At 46.3% G+C, this 15,467-nt stretch overlaps 1 protein-coding gene across 3 annotated transcripts in view; it reads right to left on the bottom strand.

The window, feature by feature from the left end:
* Window positions 1-15,467, bottom strand: part of LSAMP (limbic system associated membrane protein) — a 1,024,508-nt gene that overhangs the window by 128,784 nt on the left and 880,257 nt on the right. For all 3 annotated transcript variants that reach the window (XM_063956776.1, XM_063956777.1, XM_063956778.1), the window contains exons 5-6: window positions 12,325-12,445; window positions 10,723-10,871 (exon numbers count right to left, since the gene is read on the bottom strand). In XM_063956776.1, coding sequence (XP_063812846.1) covers window positions 10,723-10,871; window positions 12,325-12,445 — 270 coding nt within the window. The remainder of the gene's footprint in view (window positions 1-10,722; window positions 10,872-12,324; window positions 12,446-15,467) is intronic.

Raw genomic sequence — 15,467 nt, 5'->3', positions numbered from 1 at the left:
TGCAAACCCTCATATGGAACTTAGCTATATGACTCTACAGATCTATCCACATCATTGCTGGATGCAGCAGTTTAGGCTGAATACTGGGACATCACCTACATATAAGAAGCACTGTGCATGTCTCAGCTTACAGATACTTAGATGACAAATGAAATTGCTACTTCATTGGTTTATGAGGTAATTGAATACAGGGAGTGTCAGGGAGAGAGCAGAGGTGAGGCGGCTGTGAGCTGGAAATACAGGGAGTGTCAGGGAGAGAGCAGAGGTGAGGCAGCTGTGAGCTGGGAATACAGGGAGTGTCAGGGAGAGAGCAGAGGTGAGGCAGCTGTGAGCTGGGAATACAGGGAGTGTCAGGGAGAGAGCAGAGGTGAGGCAGCAGTGAGCTGGGAATACAGGGAGTGTCAGGGAGAGAGCAGAGGTGAGGCGGCTGTGAGATGGAAATACAGGGAGTGTCAGGGAGAGAGCAGAGGTGAGGCAGCTGTGAGGTGGGAATACAGGGAGTGTCAGGGAGAGAGCAGAGGTGAGGCAGCTGTGAGCTGGGAATACAGGGAGTGTCAGGGAGAGAGCAGAGGTGAGGCAGCTGTGAGCTGGTAATACAGGGAGTGTCAGGGAGAGAGCAGAGGTGAGGCAGCTGTAAGCTGGGAATACAGGGAGTGTCAGGGAGAGAGCAGAGGTGAGGCAGCTGTGAGCTGGGAATACAGGGAGTGTCAGGGAGAGAGCAGAGGTGAGGCAGCTGTGAGCTGGGAATACAGGGAGTGTCAGGGAGAGAGCAGAGGTGAGGCAGCTGTGAGCTGGGATTATAGGAAGTGTCAGGGAGAGAGCTGAGGTGAGGCAGCTGTGGGCTGGGAATACAGGGAGTGTCAGGGAGAGAGCAGAGGTGAGGCAGCTGTGAGCTGGGAATACAGGGAGTGTCAGGGAGAGAGCAGAGGTGAGGCAGCTGTGAGCTGGGTATACAGGGAGTGTCAGGGAGAGAGCAGAGGTGAGGCAGCTGTGAGCTGGGAATACAGGGAGTGTCAGGGAGAGAGCAGAGGTGAGGCAGCTGTGAGCTGGGAATACAGGGAGTGTCAGGGAGAGAGCAGAGGTGAGGCAGCTGTGAGCTGGGAATACAGGGAGTGTCAGGGAGAGAGCTGAGGTGAGGCAGCTGTGAGGTGGGAATACAGGGAGTGTCAGGGAGAGAGCAGTGGTGAGGCAGCTGTGGGCTGGGAATACAGGGAGTGTCAGAGAGAGAGCAGAGGTGAGGCAGCTGTGAGCTGGGAATACAGGGAGTGTCAGGGAGAGAGCAGAGGTGAGGCAGCTGTGAGCTGGGAATACAGGGAGTGTCAGGAAGAGAGCAGAGGTGAGGCAGCTGTGAGCTGGGAATACAGGGAGTGTCAGGGAGAGAGCAGAGGTGAGGCAGCTGTGGGCTGGGAATATAGGGAGTGTCAGGGAGAGAGCTGAGGTGAGGCAGCTGTGAGCTGGGAATACAGGGAGTGTCAGGGAGAGAGCAGAGTTGAGGCAGCTGTGAGCTGGGAATACAGGGAGTGTCAGGGAGAGAGCAGAGGTGAGGCAGCTGTGAGCTGGGAATACAGGGAGTGTCGGGGAGAGAGCAGAGGTGAGGCAGCTGTGAGCTGGGAATACAGGGAGTGTCAGGGAGAGAGCAGAGGTAAGGCAGCTACTGCACAAGCTATATACAGTTTTGCTTTGGTTGGGGGAGTTGCGGGTGCGGGGGAAACGCAGATGGGGTCCAGGGGTGCCGCAGGTGGGGGAGGGGCAGTTGTGGTGGTGCCGCAGGTGGGGGATGGGCTGGTGTGATGGTGCCGCGGGTGGGGGAGAGTGCATGGGTGCCTTGTGTGGGGGTCCGGAGCCTCCGCGGGTGGGGGAGGAGCAGTTGCGGGGGTGCCCCGGGTGGAGGAGGGGGCGGGTGCTGGGATGGGGGGAGGGGTTCCGGAGCTACCGCAGGTGCTGGAGGGGGTGTGTGGGGGTGCCATGGATGGTGCCCGGAGGTAGTGTGAGTGGGGGAGGGGCAGGTAATGCTTCTCCTGCTTCTCCTCCTGTCAGCAGCTAAGCTGCTGTCCTCCCTTTGGCAGTGGCTCTCCCGGAGACTCGCACAGCAGTCAGTCACTATTGTTAGCGCTGGTGTCCCAACGCGCCGAATTACAGGGAAGAAGATTTACGCAATAAACTACAGCTCCCAGCTGCACCTTTTTGGCAGGTACAGTCCCTTTTTTTTATGGTCTGTACCGATTTTTGGCTCTCCAAACTTCCATTGAAAGTATAGGGAAAGGGGCGTGGTCATGTCACTGTACCCGTGGCTACGCCCCCTTTTCGCGTTTGTAGCGATGTTTATATGTAAATTGTTGGAGGGTATGTTGCTGCAGATGCAGTGGGGCCTATTTTGGGGTGTGGGCCTGGAGCTGTAGCTCCATCAGCCCCATTGATAATCCTGCTCTCGGAACACACAGCAGACAAAGGGCAGAGCCTCCCATTGGATGTAACCTGTGTGGGAGGGTGTTTCTCGCCCAATCAGCTGTGGACTGGGTGTGATAGACCTGCTGCTAACCCAATGAGAGCTCCTATCCACGCCCAGCGTTATACACACAGGCACAGAGTCACAGATCTGGGCTATTATATAGGAGATATACTGTGTATATATATTTTTGGGAGTGAGAAATAACTTTTTTTAATTGGCTAAATGGATTTAATTTGCATTGTATATTCAGGTGTGTTGCATATTCATCTCCATGCGGCGGTGATCCGGCTCTCCAAATGCTCGTATCACCGTCGTTTAGACTATATCGTTACCCAGGTCCTTCCAGGGTCCAACTCTGGTAGGTAGTTAACCGGATCGGATTCCCAGGTCACTGGACCCGGGTTATTTTCCAAGGACCCTTTTCCACTGAGTCGCGACCCATGTTATTGCAGCAGTGGAAAAAGAGTATTACTAATGGTGCCCATACACTTGTGCGATGCCCCGCGACGCGACATCGCGGGGCATTGCAGCGGCAGTTCAGGTGCAATGAAATCACACCCGAACTGCCAAAGTTGTTACCATGTGATCATGCGATAGATCGCATGGTAATCACGTGATGGGCACGTCACCGCCGAGTGGGAGCGGCCTCCAGCCGCTCCCGGCGGGTGCTCATCGCGCATCACAGTGCGATACATTGCATGTGTTTTTAAAAACACATGCGATCGCACTGCGATTCGATAAATATTAAGTGCAGCACATACTATCTTGAGACGCGAGATTCGACCGGCGTGCCCGCGCATCGCGTCCAAGGTACCTAAAATGTGCATACAATCCTTCCATTTCTCTCACAGATGCGCTCGAAATCGAAGGTTAGCACCGATTATCCTCACAAGTGTATGGGCACCAGAAGAGAGAGCCCCTATACTGTATACAGTTTTCTTTAGTGCTGCAGAATCAGAGCTGACCATTAGGTGGCTCTGCAGCCTAACATTGAGAATATCGCAAGGAATGAGATTGGACAAGTTACATTGGACACGTCTGGATTTGGGTCAGAGATTGTGAGATATACTGTAGGTACTGTATATTGTGCATTTTACCTAATAGCATTTCTGTTTCTAAAACCCTCAATGAATGAACAGCAGAACCAAATATCACCGGTTACACTACATTCCATGACCTAATGCAATCTTATTCTCAGAAATGTATATGCAATGACAGGATAAAGTATGCATTGACAAGAGAGTCCTTAAATAGGCACTTATTCCCGGGGAGTATTGCTGCTATATATACTGTATACTTGCGAGCTGAATTTCCTTCATAGCAAAAAATAGCACACCAAAATATATCTGTAGTCATTTGTATTCATGGCATCACCTGATACCCCAGAACCGCCTTACGGCATATAAGCGCTCTCCTGTGCAATTTACGGCTCTCTTTTGACCATAATTGTAACTCCATCCATCAACTGCATCATCAAGTTCTGCCCCGCCCACTTCCCTAGCATGCGGGAGGGTTGCTGAAAGTTTGTTCCCAACGTCTGTAAGGGCCTATGCTCCAAGTTTCGCTTTTTGGAGTTTGGTACATAGGGGACCGACTATAGTCCACATTGGGGGTAATTCAGACCTGATCGCTAGGTTGCATTTTCGTACAGCGGGCGATCAGACACAAACTGCGCATGCGTATGCACCGCAATGCGCAGGCGCGTCGCATGGGTACAAAGCGAATCGCCGCTCAGCGATGGGTTTGTGCGACGGCTCCGTTGCAAGGAGATTGACAGGAAGAGTGCGTTTGTGGGTGGCAATTGACCGTTTTCTGGGAGTGGTTGGAAAAACGCAGAGGCGTGTCCAAGCGTTTGCAGGGAGGGTGTCTGACATCAATTCAGGTCCCAGGTGATCGCAGCGGCTGAGTAAGTCCTGGGCTGTGCAGATACTGCACAAGATTGTGCGTTCGCACGCTTGCACAGCTAAAATACACTCCCCTATGGGTGGCGACTATCTGATCGCAGCAGTGCAAAAATCACTTGCTAGCAATCAGGTCTGAATTACCCCCTCTAAGTAGATGGGGACTGCAGTCGTTAATTAGCCATCTGCAGCATTAGGCTGTTAGTACATAGGAGGGACATAAAATTATGCAGAGAATAAAATTTTGCACAATTTTATTAAAAACAGGCTGGATATAGTTCTAAATCATTCTCGTCTACTCTCGCCGAATGTCCGGGAAAGTGGACAATCATGCTACTCCCCTCCGTTACACAAATCTACTGGCAGCAATTTCCATTTGCAATCCGCACAGTGCACAATGCGACCTTGTCTGTCTTGTAGCCCGCTAAACGGCCTGTATTCTTAGCGGAGGATTGCAAACATCTTCCTAGCGTGGAAGGGGTTAAGTGCGCCTCTACTTCAAGTGCGCCCTAAGCCGTCACAATCCAGAGATATATCGGTAGACGCCTGAAGGGCTGCTCACGTGAGCTGAAGAGCAGGAGAGATTGCTGACTATCTGCGAGAGAACAAGCATTTGTAAAGCTGACAATCGGCAATCTACATTCCCCCGGCGTGTTGTTAAGGACGGATTACTATCACGCCTGACACGTAAACAGTTGTGGCTCTGCGCTGGAAGTGCTGATGATCCCGGGGAGCGGTGCGCAGTCCCCCCCCCCCTCGCCTAATCACAGGCTGCCAGTTATTGCAGGAGAGCAAGCACTTAGCACATTAAAGGGAATTGCACATTTAAACATTGCACAAGTTATGGTGACATTTAAAAGCTTTTCAAACATTTAGAGGTTTTCAGAAGCCGATGTCAGGGAATGCTGCGGAGGGCGGCCTGGGATTTGACACGGCATTCATATTTAATGCACCTGCACGCTCAATAATACATGACCAGTTTTTAACAAGCAACTGGCACTTTAAGCTCAGAAGACAATTATTTAATTAATAGGAACCGCCATACACAATCCCATTCATTGAATGTACCGGTGAGACGTAATTCCCTCAAAGCAAATTAATGTAAGTCTCTTCATGGTGGTATTCTTACTGTATAAAGACCGCAATATGTAAAGATATATATATCCTCTCTAGACCCTTAAATTAAAACAGCCCCCGCAGGCACGTGATGCAGTTGTACAATTACAGTATACTGCCATTCACACAGGAAAAAATCTATATAGTAGTGTTATAAACATGACAGTGGTATAGGCTTGTGTATGTGTGCTGGACACTCCGGATGTAGTCTGTACAGTAGTAACTATACTCACTATAGAGGTATAGGCTTGTGTACAGTATGTGTGCTGGACACTCAGGATGAAGTCTGTACAGTAGTAACTATACTCACTATAGAGGTATAGGCTGGAGTATATGTGCTGGACACTCAGGATGTAGTCTGTACAGTAGTAACTATACTCACTATAGAGGTATTGGCTGGTGTATATGTGCTGGACACTCAGGATGTAGTCTGTACAGTAGTAACTATACTCACTATAGAGGTATAGGCTTGTGTACAGTATGTGTGCTGGACACTCAGGATGAAGTCTGTACAGTAGTAACTATACTCACTATAGAGGTATAGGCTTGTGTACAGTATGTGTGCTGGACACTCAGGATGAAGTCTGTACAGTAGTAACTATACTCACTATAGAGGTATAGGCTTGTGTACAGTATGTGTGCTGGACACTCAGGATGAAGTCTGTACAGTAGTAACTATACTCACTATAGAGGTATAGGCTTGTGTACAGTATGTGTGCTGGACACTCAGGATGAAGTCTGTACAGTAGTAACTATACTCACTATAGAGGTATAGGCTTGTGTACAGTATGTGTGCTGGACACTCAGGATGTAGTCTGTACACAGTAGTAACTATACTCACTATAGAGGTATAGGCTGGTGTATATGTGCTGGACACTCAGGATTTAGTCTGTACAGTAGTATCTATACTCACTATAGAGATATAGGATGGTGTATATGTGCTGGACACTCAGGATGTAGTATATACAGTAGTATCTATACTCACTATACAGGTATAGGCTGGTGTATATGTGCTGGACACTCAGGATGTAGTCTGTACAGTAGTATCTATGCTCATTATAGAGGTATAGGCTGGTGTATATGTGCTGGACACCCAGGATGTAGTCTGTACGGTAGTATCTATACTCACTATAGAGGTATAGGCTGGTGTATATGTGCTGGACACTCAGGATGTAGTCTGTACTCTGTACAGTAGTATCTATACTCACTATAGAGGTATAGGCTGGTGTATATGTGCTAGACACTCAGGATGTAGTCTGTACAGTAGTATCTATACTCACTATAGAGGTATAGGCTGGAGTATATGTGCTGGACACTCAGAGAGTAGTATGTACAGTAGTATCTATACTCACTATAGAGGTATAGGCTGGTGTATATGTGCTGGACACTCCGGATGTAGTCTGTACAGTAGTATTTATACTCACTATAGAGGTATAGGCTGGTGTATATGTGCTGGACACTCAGGATGTAGTCTGTACAGTAGTATCTATACTCACTATAGAGGTATAGGCTGGTGTATATGTGCTGGACACTCAGGATGTAGTCTGTACAGTAGTATCTATACTCACTATAGAGGTATAGGCTGGTGTATATGTGCTGGACACTCAGGATGTAGTCTGTACTCTGTACAGTAGTATCTATACTCACTATAGAGGTATAGGCTGGTGTATATGTGCTAGACACTCAGGATGTAGTATATACAGAAGTATCTATACTCACTATAGAGGTATAGGCTGGAGCATATGTGCTGGTCACTCAGAGAGTAGTATGTACAGTAGTATCTATACTCACTATAGAGGTATAGGCTGGTGTATATGTGCTGGACACTCAGGATGTAGTCTTTACAGTAGTATCTATACTCACTATAGAGGCATAGGCTGGTGTATATATGCTGGATACTCAAGATGTAGTCTGTACAGTAGTATCTATACTCACTATAGAGGTATAGGCTGGTGTATATGTGCTGGACACTCTGGATGTAGTCTGTACAGTAGTAACTATACTCACTATAGAGGTATAGGCTGGTGTATATGTGCTGGACACTCAGGCTGTAGTCTGTACTGTAGTATCTATATTCACTATAGAGGTATAGGCTGGTATATATGTGCTGGACACTCAGGATATAGTCTGTACAGTAGTATCTATACTCACTATAGAGGTGTAGGCTGGTGTATATGTGCTGGACACTCAGGATGTAGTCTGTACAGTAGTATCTATACTCACTATAGAGGTATAGGCTGGTGTATATGTGCTGGACACCCATAATGTAGTCTGTACTGTAGTATCTATACTCACTATAGAGGTATAGGCTGGTGTATATGTGCTGGACACTCAGGATGTAGTCTGTACTCTGTACAGAGTAGTATCTATACTCACTATAGAGGTATAGGCTGGTGTATATGTGTTGGACACTCAGGATGTTGTATATACAATAGTATCTATACTCACTAAAGAGGTATAGGCTGGAGTATATGTGCTGGTCACTCAGAGAGTAGTATGTACAGTAGTATCTATATTCACTATAGAGGTATAGGCTGGTGTATATGTGCTGGACACTCAGGATGTAGTCTGTACAGTAGTATCTATACTCACTTTAGAGGTATAGGCTGGTGTATATGTGCTGGACACTCCGGATGTAGTCTGTACAATAGTATCTATACTCACTATGGAGGTATAGGCTGGTGTATATGTGCTGGACACTCAGGATGTAGTCTGTACAGTAGTATCTATACTCACTATAGAGGCATAGGCTGGTGTATATATGCTGGATACTCAAGATGTAGTCTGTACAGTAGTATCTATACTCACTATAGAGGTATAGGCTGGTGTATATGTGCTGGACACTCTGGATGTAGTCTGTACAGTAGTAACTATACTCACTATAGAGGTATAGGCTGGTGTATATGTGCTGGACACTCAGGCTGTAGTCTGTACTGTAGTATCTATATTCACTATAGAGGTATAGGCTGGTATATATGTGCTGGACACTCAGGATATAGTCTGTACAGTAGTATCTATACTCACTATAGAGGTGTAGGCTGGTGTATATGTGCTGGACACTCAGGATGTAGTCTGTACAGTAGTATCTATACTCACTATAGAGGTATAGGCTGGTGTATATGTGCTGGACACCCATAATGTAGTCTGTACTGTAGTATCTATACTCACTATAGAGGTATAGGCTGGTGTATATGTGTTGGACACTCAGGATGTTGTATATACAATAGTATCTATACTCACTAAAGAGGTATAGGCTGGAGTATATGTGCTGGTCACTCAGAGAGTAGTATGTACAGTAGTATCTATATTCACTATAGAGGTATAGGCTGGTGTATATGTGCTGGACACTCAGGATGTAGTCTGTACAGTAGTATCTATACTCACTTTAGAGGTATAGGCTGGTGTATATGTGCTGGACACTCCGGATGTAGTCTGTACAATAGTATCTATACTCACTATGGAGGTATAGGCTGGTGTATATGTGCTGGACACTCAGGGTGTAGTCTGTACAGTAGTATCTATACTCACTATAGAGGTATAGGCTGGTGTATATGTGCTGGACACTCAGGATGTAGTCTGTACAGTAATATCTATACTCACTATAGAGGTGTAGGCTGGTGTATATGTGCTGGACACTCAGGAAGTAGTCTGTTCAGTAGTATCTATACTCACTATAGAGGTGTAGGCTGGTGTATATGTGCTAGACACTCAGGATGTAGTCTGTACAGTAGTATCTATGCTCATTATAGAGGTATAGGCTGGTGTATATGTGCTGGACACTCCGGATGTAGTCTGTACAGTAGTATCTATACTCACTATAGAGGTATAGGCTGGTGTATATGTTCTGGACACTCCGGATGTAGTCTGTACAGTAGTATCTATACTCATTATAGAGGTATAGGCTGGTGTATATGTGCTGGATACTCCGGATGTAGTCTGTACAGTAGTATCTATACTCACTATAGAGGTATAGGCTGGTGTATATGTGCTGGACACTTCGGATGTAGTCTGTACAGTAGTATCTATACTCACCATAGAGGTATAGGCTGGTGTATATGTGCTGGACACTCAGGATGTAGTCTGTACAGTAGTATCTATACTCACTATAGAGGTATAGGCTGGTGTATATGTGCTGGACACTCCAGATGTGGTCTGTACAGTAGTATCTATACTCACTATAGAGGTATAGGCTGGTGTATATGTGCTGGACACTCCGGATGTAGTCTGTACAGTAGTATCTATACTCACTATAGAGGTATAGGCTGGTGTATATGTGCTGGACACTCAAGATGTAGTCTGTACAGTAGTATCTATACTCACTATAGAGGTATAGGCTGGTGTATATGTGCTGGACACTCCGGATGTAGTCTGTACAGTAGTATCTATACTCACTATAGAGGTATAGGCTGGTGTATATGTGCTGGACACTCAAGATGTAGTCTGTACAGTAGTATCTATACTCACTATAGAGGTATAGGCTGGTGTATATGTGCTGGATACTCCGGATGTAGTCTGTACAGTAGTATCTATACTCACTATAGAGGTATAGGCTGGTGTATATGTGCTGGACACTCCGGATGTAGTCTGTACAGTAGTATCTATACTCACTATAGAGGTATAGGCTGGTGTATATGTGCTGGACACTCAAGATGTAGTCTGTACAGTAGTATCTATACTCACTATAGAGGTATAGGCTGGTGTATATGTGCTGGACACTCAGAGAGTAGTATGTACAGTAGTATCTATACTCACTATAGAGGTATAGGCTGGTGTATATGTGCTGGACACTCCGGATGTAGTCTGTACAGTAGTAGCTATACTCACTATAGAGGTATAGGCTGGTGTATATGAGCTGGATACTCCGTATGTAGTCTGTACAGTAGTATCTATACTCACTATAGAGGTATAGGCTGGTGTGTATGTGCTGGACACTCAGGCTTTAGTCTTTACAGTAGTATCTATACTCACTATAGAGGTATAGGCTGGTGTATATGTGCTGGACACTCAGGATGTAGTCTGTACAGTAGTATCTATACTCACTATAGAGGTATAGGCTGGTGTATATGTGCTGGACACTCCGGATGTAGTCTGTACAGTAGTATCTATACTCACTATAGAGGTATAGGCTGGTGTATATGTGCTGGACACTCAGGATGTAGTCTGTACAGTAGTATCTATACTCACTATAGAGGTATAGGCTGGTGTATATGTGCTGGACACTCAGGATGTAGTCTGTACAGTAGTATCTATACTCACTATAGAGGTATAGGCTGGTGTTGGTGACTCCCAGCTTGTTAGCGGCCACACAGGTGTAGTTTCCATAGTGTTCCTCAGTGACATTGGCCACCAGCAGAGTGGATCGGTTTCCCATACTCTTTATATCCAGGCCCTGGGCGCTGTTTATCCTGCATGTCAGGTGTAGAAAACAATACAGAGACAAAGGTTATTATGTGCAATGATTTAGAGATAAATAAATGGTTTGGCCAAATCTGTCAATAGATCATCCTATCCTCCCTTATTCCCATACCATCCCTGTACAGATAACATCTGTGTTATGCTGAGTGTAAGCTCCTGGGTCTCACAATCATGTTTTGGAATTTATCAAATGTGTTTCAGTAGATTTTATTCATGGTGCTTCAATAATAATACAGTATCCCAAAACCTCAATCATCGTGAATAAAACAATTACTTATATAGTTCCAAAACTCAGTTCTCAAGGCTCCATAACAGTCCAGGTTTTAAGGATATCCAAGTTTAAGCACAGTATATAAAGCTGGGTAAGGGGGGACCCCCCCCCCTAAAATGACGTCTTTACCTATTTTTAAACTTCAGATCAACAAACTAAGAACACTAATATACAATGTGTATTGCTTTATTCCTTCTTATAATAAATTATATATACACGTACCCAGACAATAACTTCACTTCTGATGCAATAACACAATCCTTTGTGTCACAATTGTTCAAATTCACCTTCCCTTCCCCCCTCCTGCACAATGTATATAGGGAGTAATTCCAAGTTGATCGCAGCAGGATTTTTGTTAGCAATTGGGCAAAACTATGGCCCTCATTCCGAGTTGATCGCTCGCAAGGCGAATTTAGCAGAGTTGCTCACGCTAAGCCTACGCCTACTGGGAGTGTATCTTAGCTTCTTAAAATTGCGACCGATGTATTCGCAATATTGCGATTACAAACTACTTAGCAGTTTCAGAGTAGCTTCAGACTTACTCGGCATCTGCGTTCAGTTCAGTGCTTGTCGTTCCTGGTTTGACGTCATAAACACACCCAGCGTTCGCCCAGACACTCCCCCGTTTCTCCGGCCACTCCTGCGTTTTTTCCGGAAACGGTAGCGTTTTTATCCACACGCCCCGAAAACGCTGTGTTTCCGCCCAGTAACACCCATTTCCTGTCAATCACACTACGTTCGCCAGAGCGAAGAAAAAGCCGTGAGTAAAAATACTATCTTCATTGTAAAATTACTTGGTGCAGTCGCAGTGCGAATATTGCGCATGCGTACTAAGCGGAATTTCACTGCGATGCGAAGAAAATTACCGAGCGATCAACTCGGAATGAGGGCCTATGTGCACTGCAGGGGAGGCAGATTTAACATGTGCAGAGAGAGTTAGATATGGGTGTGGTGTGTTCAATCTGCAATCTAATTTGCAGTGTAAAAATAAAGCAGCCAGTATTTACCCTGCACAGAAATAAAATAACCCTCCCAAATCTCACTCTTTCTGCACATGTTATATCTGCCTCCCCTGCAGTGCACATGGTTTTGCCCAATTGCTATCAAAAATCCTGCTGCGATCAACTTGGAATTACCCCCATAGTCATTAACATAAAAATCCATATGTTCACCTTGTGTCATCCTTATACCACTCGAAATCGGGTTTGGGTTCGGCAGCGGCTTCGCAGCGGAGGCACGCCTGCTTACCGATGATAGCCTCAATGCTCTTAGACTCAGTGATGACGGGAGCGTCTGTGGGGGAATAGAAATCATATTAACATACGCTCCCTGTTAATGCACTATATACCACACGCGCACAAATACAGCCAGAGAGGGGTTTGTGGCGGTGAATGGCGTGCCACGGTACACGGTTTAGGCTCAAGGTTTTACAAATTTTTACTAAATGGACAGACGTATCCGACGGCACACACGCGGTAAACAAATCACATACATGCCGCGGCTGTCTGTTCACAAGAAGCAGTTACGTCGCAGACCAAACTGGTCTTATTTTAAGCCAGGCGTCATGATTTATGGACCGAATAATAGCCAAAAACCAAATGCATTAGATGTATGCAATATAAAAGAGTATTACATTTGATGTAAACTCCTGATAGAATTTAAAATGCATCAGATTACCAGTATTATGGAATGGTGCGACCGCTACATAGGCACCGGCCTGGGAAAGCAAGAGAGAAACTCCCTGGGGAACGATCGTTCTCTCTGAGTCACTGCCGCTAGCTGCCCCAGGGTGTGGACGCTCCCCCAGCATTGACCTGGGTCAGCCAAATGGGAGTTCACTGCGAGGGGAGTAAGGGAAATGTCACCATTCATACTTTTTATACTAGCCACCAGGACTGGAGTCTGATTTCTACACTAGCCACCAGGACTGGAGTCTGATTTCTACACTAGCCACCAGGACTGGGGTCTGATTTCTCCACTAGCCACCAGGACTGGAGTCTGATTTCTACACTAGCCACCAGGACTGGGGTCTGACTTCTACACTAGCTACCATGACTAGGATTTGATTTCTACACTAGCCACCAGGACTGGGGTCTGATTTCTACACTAGCCACCAGGACTGGGGTCTGATTTCTACACTAGCCACCAGGACTGGAGTCTGATTTCTACACTAGCCACCAGGACTGGGGTCTGACTTCTACACTAGCTACCATGACTAGGATTTGATTTCTACACTAGCCACCAGGACTGGGGTCTGACTTCTACACTAGCCACCAGGACTGGAGTCTGACTTCTACACTAGCCACCATGACTAGGATTTGATTTCTACACTAGCCACCAGGACTGGGGTCTGACTTCTACACTAGCCACCAAGAATGGGGTTCAACTTCTACACTAGCCACCAGGACTAGGATTTGATTGCTATACTAGCCACCAGGACTGGGTTCTGACTTCTACACTAGCCACCATGACTAGTTTCTGATTTCTACACTAGCCACCAGGACTGGGGTCTGACTTCTACACTAGCCACCATGACTAGGATTTGATTTCTACACTAGCCACCAGGACTGGGGGTCTGACTTCTACACTAGCCACCAGCACTGGGGTCTGACTTCTACACTAGCCACCATGACTAGGATTTTATTTCTACACTAGCCACCAGGACTGGGGTCTGACTTCTACACTAGCCACCATGACTAGGATTTGATTTCTACACTAGCCACCAGGACTGGGGTCTGACTCCTACACTAGGGGGTAAATTTACTAAGATGGGAGTTCTATTTAAAATGGGATGTTGCCCATAGCAACCAATAACATTCCATGTATTATCTTCTAGAAGGTGCTAGATAAATGAGAAGTAGAATCTGATTGGTTGCTATGGGCAACAATCCATCTTAAATAGAACTCCCATCTTAGTAAATTTACCTCCAGGACTGGGGTATGACTTCTACACTAGCCACCAAGACTGGGGTTCAACTTCTACACTAGCCACCAGGACTAGGATTTGATTGCTATACTAGCCACCAGGACTGGGGTCTGACTTCTACACTAGCCACCATGACTAGGGTCTGATTTCTACACTAGCCACTAGGACTGGGTTCTGACTTGTACACTAGCCACCATGACTAGGTTCTGATTTCTACACTAGCTACTGGGGCTGGGAACTAATTTCTACACTAGACACTAGGACTGGGGGTCTGACTTCTACACTAGCCATCATGATTAGGGTCTGATTTCTACACCAGCCACCAGGACTGGGGTCTGACTTCTACACTAGCCACCAAGACTGGGGTCCAACTTCTACACTAGCCACCATGACTAGAATTTGATTTCTACACTAGCCACCAGGACTGGGGTCTGACTTCTTGTTATGCACACCAGTGCCAGCAGGAATGTACTGGTGTCTGAACGGAGAGGGATGCAAAACAAATGAACTCACAGACAGACTGGGGAATATGACATTACATACACAGAAGGTGATAGGGTAACAAAATAAACACAAAGTGAACAGAGAAGCCCAAAGGCTAAGAAACTGGGTGTCTCCCTAGTATTAGGAATGCTCAGATGGAAAGAAGCGAGATGTTGTGATTTAATACATAGAGAATTCGAAATGCTGTTGCTAAGGGCAACAGCAAAACCCTAAAGGGTTACCTACGGGTGTGGCAGTAAACTCCTTGGTCAGAGATGGAATAATAGACACAAGGAGAGTCTCCACAATCCTAGTCCTCACTTGCAGTGCACTGGTTCAGCTTACTGCCACTAAACTGACATCTGAACACCTTGCACAGTGAGAAAGGATTTTGGCAGGCAAGTCTGAGAATACAGCCGCAAACTTGCTAGGTTCACAGAGTAGCAAAAGAACCCCAGCAGGTTAAACGACTGACTCCAGTCTTACTGCTAGGTCTGGATTGGCAGAGTGTAGTACCAAATCCCAAGGCCTATTTGCAGTAAGCAACAAACAAATACAAAGTTACACAGTACTAGCTAACTTTCAGGAACTGACTAACCAACAAAGATTCAGCAGCATCTGCCTAATCTGAGAAGAGGGTTTATATAGCAGGTGCTGTCCACGCCCCACTCAGACCTCACAGACTGTGAGCACAAAAACCAGCACCGGATCCCCTGCCGTGCACAGAGCCTGTAACCACTGCACAGCAAAAGACCCGAACCGGAGTATCAGCTACGCTCAGATTACTCCGCTAGCACTTGTCTCCCGGTTGTCATGACGACGTGGCAGCACAGAGCAGGAGATCCTAACACTTCTATACTAGCCACCAGGACTAGGGTCTGACTTCTACACTAGCCACCAGGACTA

Source organism: Pseudophryne corroboree, chromosome 2, assembly GCF_028390025.1.
Source record: "Pseudophryne corroboree isolate aPseCor3 chromosome 2, aPseCor3.hap2, whole genome shotgun sequence".
Classification (NCBI taxonomy): Eukaryota; Metazoa; Chordata; class Amphibia; order Anura; family Myobatrachidae; genus Pseudophryne; species Pseudophryne corroboree.
Note: the sequence above shows the minus strand (reverse complement) of the source record. Positions and strands in the feature narration are given on the sequence as shown.